At 38.4% G+C, this 13728-nt stretch overlaps 1 protein-coding gene across 1 annotated transcript in view; it reads right to left on the bottom strand.

Annotated features, from left to right (window-relative positions):
- The window catches only part of PROM1 (prominin 1), a 144605-nt gene that overhangs the window by 67688 nt on the left and 63189 nt on the right, over positions 1–13728 (bottom strand). Inside the window, exons 3-4 of the mRNA XM_044681509.1 lie at positions 7384–7442; positions 654–680 (exon numbers count right to left, since the gene is read on the bottom strand). Of these exons, the coding sequence (XP_044537444.1) occupies positions 654–680; positions 7384–7442 (86 nt within the window). The remainder of the gene's footprint in view (positions 1–653; positions 681–7383; positions 7443–13728) is intronic.

Raw genomic sequence — 13728 nt, 5'->3', positions numbered from 1 at the left:
GGAGTCAATACACAGTATTGACTCCAAAATGGAAGGTAGGGGTTTAAAATTATATATATACACACACACATACACACACACATATATTTTTTCATTTCATTCCAGTGACTCTTAAAAATACTGTTCGCTCTCTCTCTCTCTCTCTCTCTCTCTCAATCCTTACTCTCTGTTTTAGAACTGATACTAAGAATTGGTTCCAAGGTAGAAAAGTAGTGAGGCCTGGGCAATTGAGGTTAAGTGACTTGCTCAGGGTCTCACAGCTAGGAAGCGTACAAGGTAAAATTTGAGACCAAGACCTCCTTGTCTCCAGGTCTGGCTCTCCACCCACAGAACCACCTAGTTGTTTATGTTATTTCTTAATACACAGAGAAAATCTGAATTTTATAGGAAATAGTTTATTTTAAAATTGTATGTATGACCAAAATCTACATAAAAAACATACATACATACACACACATATATACACACATAGGTGAATTCACAAAAGTTTAAAGTGAAGAGAAGGATTTAAGATATCCAGATAAAGCAGAACCCATGGATATTTCATTGAAATCATCCCAACAAAGACATTACAGGACATCTTGGCAAAAGTATTACCATTGGCTGCTTTTAGTCAAAGTACAACATAGAATAATATCAATAGGGTCCATTACCTTTAGTGCCAAGACTGTATGTTCTGGCTGTGGAAGTCAAAGCAGATGAAGTGATTTTGTAAGGCAGGGACAGCATGCAGCAAAAAACAAAACAAAACACACAAATGTAAAATCATGGAAGTAGTTAACCATAACTAAAGCTAAGTATCTTGAACAGAAGAGATAAATGATAGACACAAAAAAGAGGGAAGCAGAAAAATACAATGCCTTTTTCTCTTTTGGGGCAGTCTTATTCTCTACTTAAACCCTCATCTGATGCCTCTTCGTTGCATGGAGTTTTCCATTCTAAACTCTCAAAAGCTTTTATGAGCAGAGAGCTCAAAGGGCGCTCCCAAGCAGAAGGGCTTCCAAAATGGAGCTAGTAAGGGATGCTTGTTCAAGCATCAACTGTACTATGTTCAGGAACTCATCCCCAGAAATTTGGCCACCAGGTAATGAATTTTTTTTGGCTACAGTATCCCATAAAACCATCTGTTAAGGCCTGGAATAGGGTTCAATTTTTGTTAGAAGAAATGGAGCCTACCATAATAAAGCCGTAAATCTTAAAATATTGGGTGCTTCGTAGTTCTGGTAGTTGTATTTCGGTTTTAATTTCTTTTAATGCTATCGGTGAGTGATTTTTCTGCCACAGGACTATTCAGGTGTAGTTATTATAAATTCTAAATCAAGACTTCTTAAGTCTTTTTTTGTGTGTTCTGGACCCATTTGGCAGTCTGGTGAAAAGCCTGTGGACTCCTTCTAGGCTAATATTTTTTAATGCATATATTATAATGAATGCCAATTATATAGAGATAAAGCTTAACTTTTTTCACATTCAAATTCATGGACACCCTCCAACCCACCCACTCGTGCTAAAAACTATCCACAGATTCCTTAGAAGTCTATGGATTGACTCCATTGTCATTGATAAGGATTTTATTAAGTACCTACCATGTGCCAAGCATTGTGTTAAGGGTTGAGGTACAAAGAAAGCACAAAACATGGTCTCCACCCTCACTTTCTAACGAGGGAAGAAAATATGAAAAAACTACAAATATACAAATTATATACATTATAAATAGGAGATATTCCCAGAAGAAAGGCATTAGCAGCGGGGTAATTGGGTTTGAATTTGTGCTGAGTCTTGAAGGAAGCCAGGAGGTAGAAGTGAGGAGGAAGAACCCTCCAAGAATTGGGGACAGCTAGAGAAAAACAAGGAGTCAGGAGACAGAAGTACCATATTCCTGGAACATAAAGAATGAATTAATCTCCTCGCTACTTGACCCATCCATCCAAACCCTTTTTCAGCAGTTTTTCAAGGAACTATAACCATAAAGAATTGGGATATCCCCCCTTCTGCCATTTCAGATGGTGTTCCCCCTAAGGCATATTAGATATTCTCTAAGAGTTTCTGACCCAAAATTCGGCCCATTCTGTGACTGGTGACATGTACCTCTGAACTTTAGCTAGGCTTGTCCTTTTGTCAACAAACCCAATCAATCTATCACCAGGCTTGTAGTCTGGACCTCTCCTGCCTGGTAGGACTTGTCAGAGCTTGTGCTCTGGTAAAACCTTTGAGAATCTAGGGTCATCAGTCTCGATTTCTCAAGACACAAGGCACAAATTCTTTTCAAAATAGAAGAAACTTTACTCCCTCAATTTTCTATTCCTGGAAAAAAGTAGTTAGTTGTGGAGGGTATTGGGGGTAGGAGGTGGTGTGCTGGGGTGGGGGGGAGACAGGAGAAAAGGATATAAAAAGGCAGATATGCTAAACTTCTAACTTTTTTCTTAAGCAAGCAGGGTGGTCATGGCAACACAGAAGCCAAAAATATGAGGTAGAGGGGGAAAGCAAGGTAGACTTTGAAGACTAGATCTTCCCTGGAGCCTCGAGCCTTAATAAATTGGAAAGGGAAATAGTTGCAATATTAATGAAACTTGTAGAAGACATTTAAACTCTTGGTATGCTCTCATTTTCATAAATGAATGAGCACTAGGACATGGAATTAAGGGAATGCCAGAAGGCCAGCAAGTCAAGTGCTGAACCTGGTCCTGTCTCTTAGGAGGCCAGAACAGCTCCTGAGTCCCCCCAGGCCATCTGCATGCTCAGGTAGAAGGCCTGCTGTGTCCAGTTTCCAAATATCACATAATCTGCTCTGGCTACATATATAAGCTTTCACGAGAAAGCCTAAAGTTTCAAAAACAGCATCTACAAACAATAGCTACATCCTACCAAAACAGGTTGTTTTTGTTAACTGAGCCAAAGAATTCTTTAATTGAGGTTGTTTGGGATTTTTTTTTTGTTTGTTTTTAAAAGTGAAGTGATGGTGTATAAAAGAAAACCAGAAGCAGCTGTCAGATTTAGGGCTTCCCTTTCAGTGTTTATAAACACAACTCCTTGAAGATGGGAATTATAATTGAAGATTTCTTTGGTTCTTCCATTAGCACCAAGAATAATATGCTGGACCAGGCACACAACGGACACTTAAAAATTGCTAGGACTGCTAGTAATTCCAAATGTATGCCCTGATAATTACAAATAAGCCTCACTGAATATACATTTCCTGAGGCACATATGCACAAAAAGAATGCCCATTTTTTGTCTTTTATGAATATGTTGTTCTCAATGCAAAAAGTGTTGGTCAAAAGAGGTCATCTTCACCTGGGAGAGAAAGAACACTGAAACTGACTTACCTTGTGCAAATATGGGTAACCAGTCATTAGAAACCCAATTAGAAACCCAACTATGATGAATATTAAAGAAGCACTTCATAATTCTTAAGTAATACAAAAGGGTTTAATTAAAGGCAGTGGTAGGAAATTCAAACAGGACTGCACCTGGTCCAAGAAGAAAATTCAGGAAAGAAAAAGTAACAGTGATTAACCAAACAAGGAAAACTTAAGTATTAAACACAGGTCCAAGGAGAATTAAGAAGGTGAAGAGATGATCAGTGGAAATAAACCATGGAAGGGTTTAATTTGACCATACAAAGCTCTTACACTCAGAGATGAATTGGGAATTAACCATGAGGCAACTAAAAATTTTGGATGGAAATGATCAATGGTATGAGGATGAAGAGAAGGCCAGCACTCACCTTGGATTCTGATTCTTGAGTAATTTAGCCATACAGGCAAAAGAGCAGGTATTTGAGGATTCATCAATGAAATCCAAGAAATAATACATTCCATTACTAGAACACATCCAGTGACTAAAAGGTAATGATGCTGAATTCAAAAGAAAAATGTAAACTTCTGCAGTCAAGCAAATGTTGTCCCTGCCTTAAAAGTTGTTATTCATTCGTTTCAGTCCTGTCTGATTCTTCGTGACCCCATTTGAGGTTTTCTCAGCAAAGATACTGGAGTGGTTTGCCATTTCCTTCTACAGCTCCTTTTGCAGATTGCCTCCTGCATGACCAGGCTTTTTTCAGCTGTTTTTTTTTTTGGTTGTTTTTTTTTTAATATATTTTTCTTGCCTTACCTCATGAGATTGTAACTTTCTTGAAGGCAGGATCCTGAAGGGCTTCCTTTTTGCTCCTACTATTTGTATTTCCAATTTAGCTCAGTGTCTGGCACATAGTAAATGCTTAATAAACATCTACTCTAATCTGTTGAACTTGTTATTTAATCTCTCTGAATAGTAATAACCCTGGAATAAATATCTGGTCTTGAAAGGTGATAATGTTCATTTGGAAGTTAAAATTTATTCATCTTTTTAAAAAAAATCAGTCTATTTTACAGTCACAATATTTTTTGGAGGTACAGACTTGTTACTAATTGATGCAGGAAATTCTCAATGAGGAAGCTTCTGCTAATACAGACCTGCAATTCTGCAAATTGGAATCTTGGAGAATTACTATGGAGGTTAACCTGTGGGATTAAATAACTGCTCATTGCCAGCATGTCAGAGGAGGGACTTGAACCCAGGTTTTCCTGAATCTGAAGCTGGACAGAATCTACTCACTACATGACTGCCTGCTTTGCAATAATGATATTGGGAGGGAAGGGATGGCTTCCTAGATGCAACCAAGTAGCCCTTTCATGATCAAGGTTATAAGTCAGAGAGATGTCACTCTTCTCCCCTAAAAAGGTGACTTTTCTAAAGCCTCTGTGGCCTCAAGGGACACTTACAATTTCTTTAAGCATTAATAAAAATGAATCACCCTTCTATGACAACAAACCCTCCTTGATCCATAAACCGTGATAAGTCGATTGGATTATTTGTGACAGGAAGAGTGTAATAAAGGTAATAAGGAACAAGGTCAGGTGGAAAGGACTCAAATCAACTCAGGTGGGACTAGGAGAAGGGAGTAGAAGGGAAAGAGGGGTTAACTATTAATCTGCTGTGCACATTTAGCAGTGACAAACAGAAAAGGGCAGAAGATGGCCCCTGAAGAGCCTTTGCCCATATGACCAAGGGCAGAAGGAAAATTACTTAATAGAAAACATAAGCCACGTCTAGGAAGGTCGGTTCATGTAATAATTAATCTGGCTTCAGATGTAATCATTGATCTTGACTCCAGAAGACTGTTCATGACACATATTGCTTTCCTATTAGTAAAAGGCTGCAGATTATAAAAGCAGAAATAGGTCAAATGAGGTCAATGTGCCAGTTAATTTTCCTTCAGCTGCTTTCTGATGGAAAGGACAGGACTACACGGCAAAAGGCTATTTGGAAGTGGCGGTGATTGTTCTTTAAGGTACCAATAATACATTTTATGTATGTATAACGATACGTTCAATCATGAATGCCAGCACATGGAGAGTGGACCTCAAAGTCAGGAACATCGGGGTTCATGTTGGGGCCTCTCACATACCCTGGCTGTGTGACTCTGAGCAAGTAACTTAATCTCTTAATGTTCTACTCAAATCTCTGAGACTAGAAATTGCAGAGAAAATAACTGCCTACAGAGGTGGAGGAAATTGTTTCTATTGGGACAGTTCTCGATACTCAAGAAACCACGTTGCTAGTCTCTAAAACCCTATACTAATGTTAAATCCTGGGTTCCTGAAACATAAGAATCATACACTACATCTTTATCAACCTCACTTTATAAGAGAGAGAAGGAGAGAGAGAGGGAGAGGGAGGGAGAGAGAGAGAAGGAGAGAGAGAGGGAAAGGGAGAGGGAGAGGGGGAGGGAGGGAGGGAGGGAGAAGGAGAGAGAGAGGGAAAGGGAGAGGGAGAGGGGGAGGGAGGGAGGGAGGGAGAAGGAGAGAGAGAGGGAAAGGGAGAGGGAGAGGGGGAGGGAGGGAGGGAGGGAGAAGGAGAGAGAGAGGGAAAGGGAGAGGGAGAGGGGGAGGGAGGGAGGGAGGGAGAAGGAGAGAGAGAGGGAAAGGGAGAGGGAGAGGGGGAGGGAGGGAGGGAGGGAGAAGGAGAGAGAGAGGGAAAGGGAGAGGGAGAGGGGGAGGGAGGGAGGGAGGGAGAAGGAGAGAGAGAGGGAAAGGGAGAGGGAGAGGGGGAGGGAGGGAGGGAGGGAGAAGGAGAGAGAGAGGGAAAGGGAGAGGGAGAGGGGGAGGGAGGGAGGGAGGGAGAAGGANGAGAGAGAGAGAGAGAGAGAGAGAGAGAGAGAGAGAGAGAGAGAGAGAGATTGATTGATTATTCTGAGACCCACAAGCTTTACCAGGCTGCCAATAGTTCATAATACAAAAATGTTGTTAAAAAGCCCTGCTCTAGAATCTAAGCATTCTGTCACAGTCCAGAACCAGTTGCTAACAGCCACTGCAGTCAAATCATATGGCAGGCTGCAACTGCTAGACCAATTAATTCTTTAAGGTACAAAACAGTGGGTATCTTTCTCTTCCCAGGGGCCAAAGGGGGGACTGCAGGGTTGGCAAGAGTATACATTTTTTCAGATATATAAACAACATTAATGGCCTTAAAGAGTAAAGTATACCTTCCCTGAGTATGAATGAATTTGATTTATCTCTTCTGCAATCCCCTTTTTGCCTAATATAAGCATCCTGTAAGTTTCTCCCAAGAATTTATGAGTATATATGTGTTTTCCCAGGTATCATTGTTCATTAACTGAGGGTGCCTTGTTTGGGTCTCCAGGATGTATGCTATTGTCCCTTTAGAATATCTGCACTCATGGGATACACCAGTCCAGTCGAAATAAGACAATGCTTCCATTAAAGTACTTTGTTGACTCCCAAGAAGTGAGAGGTCAGTTACTGAGCAATTTCTTTCTCTAAGAGACATTTTTCAGATGTTGCATTGAAATTTAAAGTCACATAAAGAAAAAAAAAAAGAATCCACCAACAGGACATTACAGCTGGCTGGTGCTCTTACTACCCAGAACACACAAACCTATGGCACTCCTTTTCCCACCTTCTGCTCCATCCCCCCAAACCCCAATATACACTAACAATCAACCTAAGATTAAAGGAACAGAAGTGTCCATTGTGAGGCTTAGTTTTACAGAGAATGGGTTATACCTTGCTGATTGATGTCAAGTTGACACCTATGGAATTTCAATCTGAAATGAATCCACTCTGAACAAAGTTTTTCTTTTAGGTTCTGCTTTTAAAATATTTTATAAGTTTGGGAAATGTAACATATTCCTCTAATGGAAATTTGACTAGTGCCCTATAGGGCCTTAACTCAATCTTCCCACAAACATGTTAAGTCAAAATGGGCATCAGACACAAATCTAGTAACGAGTCATTTACATGATCAGCTCTGATTTCAGGTGAGACAAAGCACATTCTGACTTTGAAAAACACAAATGACCCACAGAGAGGACTAAAAATATATTACCTGCTGAGAATTACTCTTTGTGTCCTTATACTGTAGTTGAATAGACTTTCTGATGAGGTCTAAGAAAAAACCACAGAGACAAAAAAGAAAAAAAATCAGAACGATGATGGTTATCAATAAAAAGGTCAATAAGTAATTTATAATATCCCATGGTTGCATTCTAAAAATTAGGACCCTGAAATTTTTTTTATCTCACTTTATTTTATAAAAAATCAAGGTCTGTTTGTATATCTCACTTTATTTTTCATAAAGTGAGATATAGTTCACTTTATTTTATAGATAACAAGAACAAGCAATAATTATAAGCACTGTACAATTTACCATTAATAATAATAAAAATATTTACAGATTTTTTATTTGATCGATAAAAAATATTTTGATATTTACAGAGTGCTTGAAAGGTTCAAATTGCTTTCACTACTGCTTCTCAACAATCCTGGGAGACTATTAGACCTTGTGGACAATCTTTTTGTAAAGTGAAGCTTCTCATAATTTGCTTTCAGTCAGTTAATCAATCTGCATTTATTAAGCATCTACTGTATGCCATGCACTATATTAAACTTTGGAAAGTTTAGCTTTTCATGTTCGGTAAAATGGAATACACCTGCATTTATTAGACTTTCCAGAAAATATTTGCCCGACCTATAAAGGGCAAATATCATTTTTTGGTTTTGGTTTTTGTGTTTGTGGACACTAAATGTCTACAAATTGCAATGGGCAAGGGAAAGGCTTGTCGCCAGAGAAAGTGCATTAACCAGCAGATTTTACAAAGTGACAGCCTTAACTTTCCGATCTAAGCCCCCAAATTCAAGCACAACAGACTCCACTCTTTTGCAACAATAATCCATTTCAAAGGCTCATTCATTCTTTCAAGTCTGCTTTTTTTTTCTTTTTTAAACAGACCTTGAAAAGCTTTGATGTGGTTTCTGTGTCAAATACTGTGAAGGGATAAGATGAATCAAGAATGGGTTATCAGTCTCCCTTATATATTTGGAACTGATGGGGAATGAAGGAGTCCAGGGAAATGATATTTCTAGATAGCTGAAGATTACCTTAACATATCCCCAAATGGCTTTCTTTTAGTCATTTTAATAGTTGTGCCAGTTCCTGAACCTGGTAAATATTAGGTGATTAATAAATGTTTATTATTGATTGATAATTAAGATGGGTGACCCAATGGATTGAGTGCTAGTTTTGGAGTTAGGAAGACAAGAATTCAAATCCTGACCCAGAGACTGACTAGATTGTGTGACCATTTAAGCAAGTCATTTAAGTCCTCTCAGCCTCAGTTTCCCCATTCATAAAAATAGAGATAACAATCATATCAGATCACAGATTTGCTGTGAAATGCTAAGGCAAGGTTAGAAGGGTCTGATATATATATATATATGTATATATATATATATCTCATACTTACACACATACACACAGAGAAGGATAATACAGTGTACGATGTGATGGGGTTAAAGAAACAGATCTAGAAAAATACTCTCATAAAATCTGAGAAGAGAACATTTTCAGTTGGAGGGATCAAGAAAGAGAAGAGAGTCACTATGCTGAGAACCTAGAGACAGATTCTTAAAGCTGAAAATGAATAGGTTCTGAGAAGTAGTCCTAAAAGGCATTTCATTCATTCATTCAACAAATATTGATGAAGTGCCTACAGTATGTACAGAGATTATTGTGTTTGGCTAAGTATAGCTAAGGTATAATCCTGTCCTCATTGATTTTAAAGTCTACTAAACAGAAAAAGTATACACAGCATTCACACATGAGCTTTGCTATCTCTATTTCTGCAGCTCAGAGACTAGGGTTTTTTCAATTTTCTTTTTTTGCTCTTCTCAAAAGTGTTTCAAAAGACTGAGAAGCAGGAAGTCCTGACTACTGAGAAGAGGGGCTACCACTATACCATCATTCCATTTTGGCAGAAACCTACATATCTTTAATAAAGAAAGTGAACAATATACATGTAACTGAAAAAAAGCCCTAAGATCTTCCACTGAGAGTAATAAGATGCTGCTGGGATCTCTCATCGATTCCTCTTCCTCAGCTCTCTTCGATAAGGCATTAAGTCATTGAGGAATGACTTCCACAGTCATCTCAACCCAATTCTCAATCCCTTGGTTTTGTCACCAGAGAAAAATTCCCACGGGAATCTTTCTCAGGCAAAATATGAATTTGGGTTGAAATCTTAAAAATGTATTCTGAAAATACATTAAGGAAAGGCTGAATATCACTCTTTCTGTAGGACCCAGAATGATAGGAAATTGCTCTTCTGAAATCTTGAGCAATATTCAGAGAGCTTTTGAAAGCCTAGAACTAATTAGATCCTAAAGTCTGCATGGCCTCTCCTTGATATATACCTCAACAACCCTTTACAGTCAACTTTTAGTTATCTATGCCAGTGATTCCCAAAGTGGGTGCCACCGCCCCCTGGTGGGTGCTGCAGCATTCCAGGGGAGCGGTGATGGCCACAGGTGCATTTATCTTTCCTATTAATTACTATTAAAATTTAAAAAAATTAATATCCAGGGGGCTAAGTAATATTTTTTCTGGAAAGGGGGCGTTAGACCAAAAAAGTTTGGGAACCACTGATCTAAGCTCTATTGATAGGGTGGTCCCGTGTTATTAGGTATGTCATATTTAATGTGGCTATCAATTTGGAAACTCTGAGAAATCCAAGTTTTAGGAATTATCTACTATTGAATAAAGTGGTCTATCAACCCTTACAGAGGAAGAAGAAGGCTGCAGAGTTTTGTGAAAGTTTAAAGAATGTATATGCAAACCAACAAGTAAGCAGAATCTTGTGTATATGCATGTATGTATATACATACATATATAATCAATGAAAGGGTTTATTAAGTGCTTCTTCTTTGTTAAGCATGGTGGCAAATGCTAGAGATATAAAGAGAAAAAGAAACACAGTCCCTGCCTTCAAAGAACTCACACTCCAATTTGGAAACAAAGCATATGAAAAAACATTCTGCTGCAGAGTAGATGGAAAGTTTGTCCAAGATTCTAAAATTATATAAGCAGGTTCACAACAGTGTCGGGGAGAATACATACAAGGCAGACAGCAAGGATAGAGTCTCAATGATTACTGGCCACAGAATCAAGAAGATCTGAATCAAATTTGGCCTCAGACTCCATCCTGTCTGCCTCAGTCTCTTCAATTGTATGATAGGGACAATAATCATACCTACTTCCTAGGATTGTTACCGGGATGAAGAGAAAATATTTAAAAGCACTTAGCACAGGACTTGGTATATTGTAAGTGCTTAATAAATGTTTATTCCCTCCTTCTATTCCTCAGGAAGCAGTGGAAAGGCAAGTGGTACCCTGTGTGAGAAGTGAGATTAATATCCAATATTCTAAGTATTATATCTAATAATTTAGATTTATTATTTATTTTATTGTCATTAATATTAAGTATGTTATATATTTATGTTTGATATAATCAATATATAAATATATTAATTAATATTAATAAGTATTAAACCTATTAAATTTAATAATAAAAATATTTATTAGTAATAACTAACATAAAATTGATAAGAGCAAAAAAGCCAGCTTCCCAGCTGCACATGCGGAAAAAAGAGAGCTAGAGGCGGAGTTACGTGAAGCTGCAAATGTGAGGGAAGGGAAAAGGATTCTGGGTCATGTAGTCCAGGGGTCCAAGATTTCCTAATTATACACCTGGTGTTCCTCAATTTCATCAGAAGGAATAAAATTTCCTATGATTGGTCAAACAGCCTGACAATGACAAAGAGTGTAGAATATATCGGTTAGTGGTGAGTCTTCCCATCATTCATCTGTCCCAGATGAGTCTAAGGATATATTACCCTTCTTTCATATGCATGTAAATGTTATCATAATTAGTAAAACCCAAGCTGCTTCTTTCTCCATCATCACTCATACATTTCACCTCCTGTGCTTTTTATAAAGCCTGCTCATCAGAAGAAGCACTGAGTGAGGTCACCCCTGCACAGTCTCCTACACAGCAGTCTATTAAATATGGTCCAGAATACTTCACCCTTGCCCCTGCCTTCTCCAATGAGTGAAGTTTCTTTATGTCAACTACCGCAGGAAATCAAGACTACAAATTCATCCAAGATCTATACTCATTGCCCATGAAAAAGTTAAAAAGGATATAATTATTCATCATTAACAAACATCTGCAAAACTTCAAATGCACTGTGGCAATAACACATGCTACATCGGTAATATATCATCACTTGCCCCTCCCTGGGTCAAGTGATGACCCCCTGATGGTTATCACAATTCCTAAGCTCTCTTCCTGGAAGGCACTGCTTAATTATACCAGAAAGATGGTAATATCTAAAAATAGATTGTCTCAGCTTCTCAAGATGTGTTAACAACATATAAGCTTCCCACTCAAAAAAAAAAAAAAGGCAATACCATCTTCTGAAATAGAGGTTAACACAAATCCACATGAAATTGATGTTCATTATGTATAGAAATTCTCCCCAAAGCAGTCCACCCCAGGAGATGATTCCTAATTGTATTTGTTGTTGAGAAGACCTTGATCTGCCAAATCCTAAATCCCATCAAGAAGCTGCCAATCTAAATGTAAATTTATGTAAGATGAGTTATAACTATGGATGTTTTGACATCAGAAGATAGAAAACAAATGTCGGATGAATGGCACCCTCTTCAGATAACTGGTCAAAAGGATCCGTACGGGAAGACTGAAAATAAGAATGTCATCAGTGTAGCTACAAGGACAGTTCAGGGCAAAGGCAGCCCTAAACCAGTAGTACTGAAAGCTGTGATCAACAAGGGTTGCTTTTGAAATGCAAATGTTTACGATGAAGCCCAGGAAGCAAAGCTGTGAAGAATATTCCATTCACCTGAACAAGTACATACCAATAATACAGATGAGGACATCAAACTCTCAGGGACTGAGGAAAGGCAGGCTGTCCAATTACCTTTTCTTTGACTATATTCACTAAGCAAGCTTTTAATATAAAGCTGGTCAGAGATGTTGAATCTCGGATAACTTTGAACATTGATGTTGTGCTGCTTTTTCAGTCATGTCCAACTCTTCGTGATCCTATTTGGAATGTTCTCAGCAAAGATACTGGACTGGCTAGCCATTTGCTTTTCCGGCTCCTTTTACATATAAGGAAACTGAGGCAAACAGGATTAAGTGATTTGCCTAGGGTCACATAGCTAAGAGGTGTTTGATGCCAGATTTGAACTCAGGAAGATGAGTCTTCCTCTCTCCAGCCCAAAGTCTTTGCACCAGACTTTTGCAAAAGCTTCTACCTGTCTCTTTTCTTATTATACAATGCACCACCAAGCTGAACATCGTCAAATAACAAACAAAAAAATCCACAAATGGTCATGGGTGGAAGGAAAAGGCACAGTTCAGCTATCCAGAAGCAGAATGTAATAAGGAAGTGCTGAGCCCTAAAGGCAATGTGTGGAAAGGGAAAGAAACTGAGTTGAAACCAGGAGATTCAGGAGTCTTCTCTCTCATCTACTTTGAGCCTGGAGGAGCAAGGCAATCATTGCGATTGTCATGGGACATGATCAATGCATAGGCAATGAGTATAGAGAAAATATAGGAACTAATTCAATCTCCCACAATGCTTAGGGAAAGAAAAACTAATTTACTAGGAAAGGGGAAGAGGAAAAGAATAAGGCTGGAAAAAGAATATTGTATTGTGAACTATATTTGTAGAATCCATTTTCCAGTAAAACTTGGGCTAAAACACAGAAGAAGCCAAAAATCTATGTTTAAAAATTTCAAAATCTAAAATTAAAAAAAAAGTATCCTTTTTTCCTGCTCCTGAAGCTACTAGGTAGCAAATAGCACTGATAAAGATTATAGTTGCTTGTATTCTCATTCTCTCTCTTTCTTTCTCCCCTCTTTCTCGTTCCCCCTCTCTCCCTTTCCTTGCCTGCTTGCTAAATCCAGGTAAAATGGGGAAGACACATCAGAAGCCTTTTTCCTATATATATAGTCTCATCTTCATTGTCTTATCTATGTGCCCAGGCACTTCTCCCCCCACCCCTAACAATGCCAACAAATAAAAACAATAACAAAGCCAATAGGAAGCAGAACTGTAGGGTATAGGAGGACAGCCCATACCAAAGATGGCTGAGCAATAAACTAAAAAGTCTGATGAACTGGGTTTATAGCATTTCAGGCGAGGAATTAATAATTCTGGTTTTCCAATGGACATACTCAGGTTTACTCTTTGCTACCACAATGCAAAGGGTGAAAGGATATGATTTTTCTCTTCAAAAGCTTTAACTCTGAGTCTTATTCTCATTTTCTCTAGAGTTGCCAGTGGTAACTGGTTTCTCTTTAATCCA

This window comes from Gracilinanus agilis, chromosome 6 (assembly GCF_016433145.1).
Source record: "Gracilinanus agilis isolate LMUSP501 chromosome 6, AgileGrace, whole genome shotgun sequence".
Classification (NCBI taxonomy): domain Eukaryota; kingdom Metazoa; phylum Chordata; class Mammalia; order Didelphimorphia; family Didelphidae; genus Gracilinanus; species Gracilinanus agilis.
This window is presented reverse-complemented; position numbering and strand designations above follow the sequence as displayed.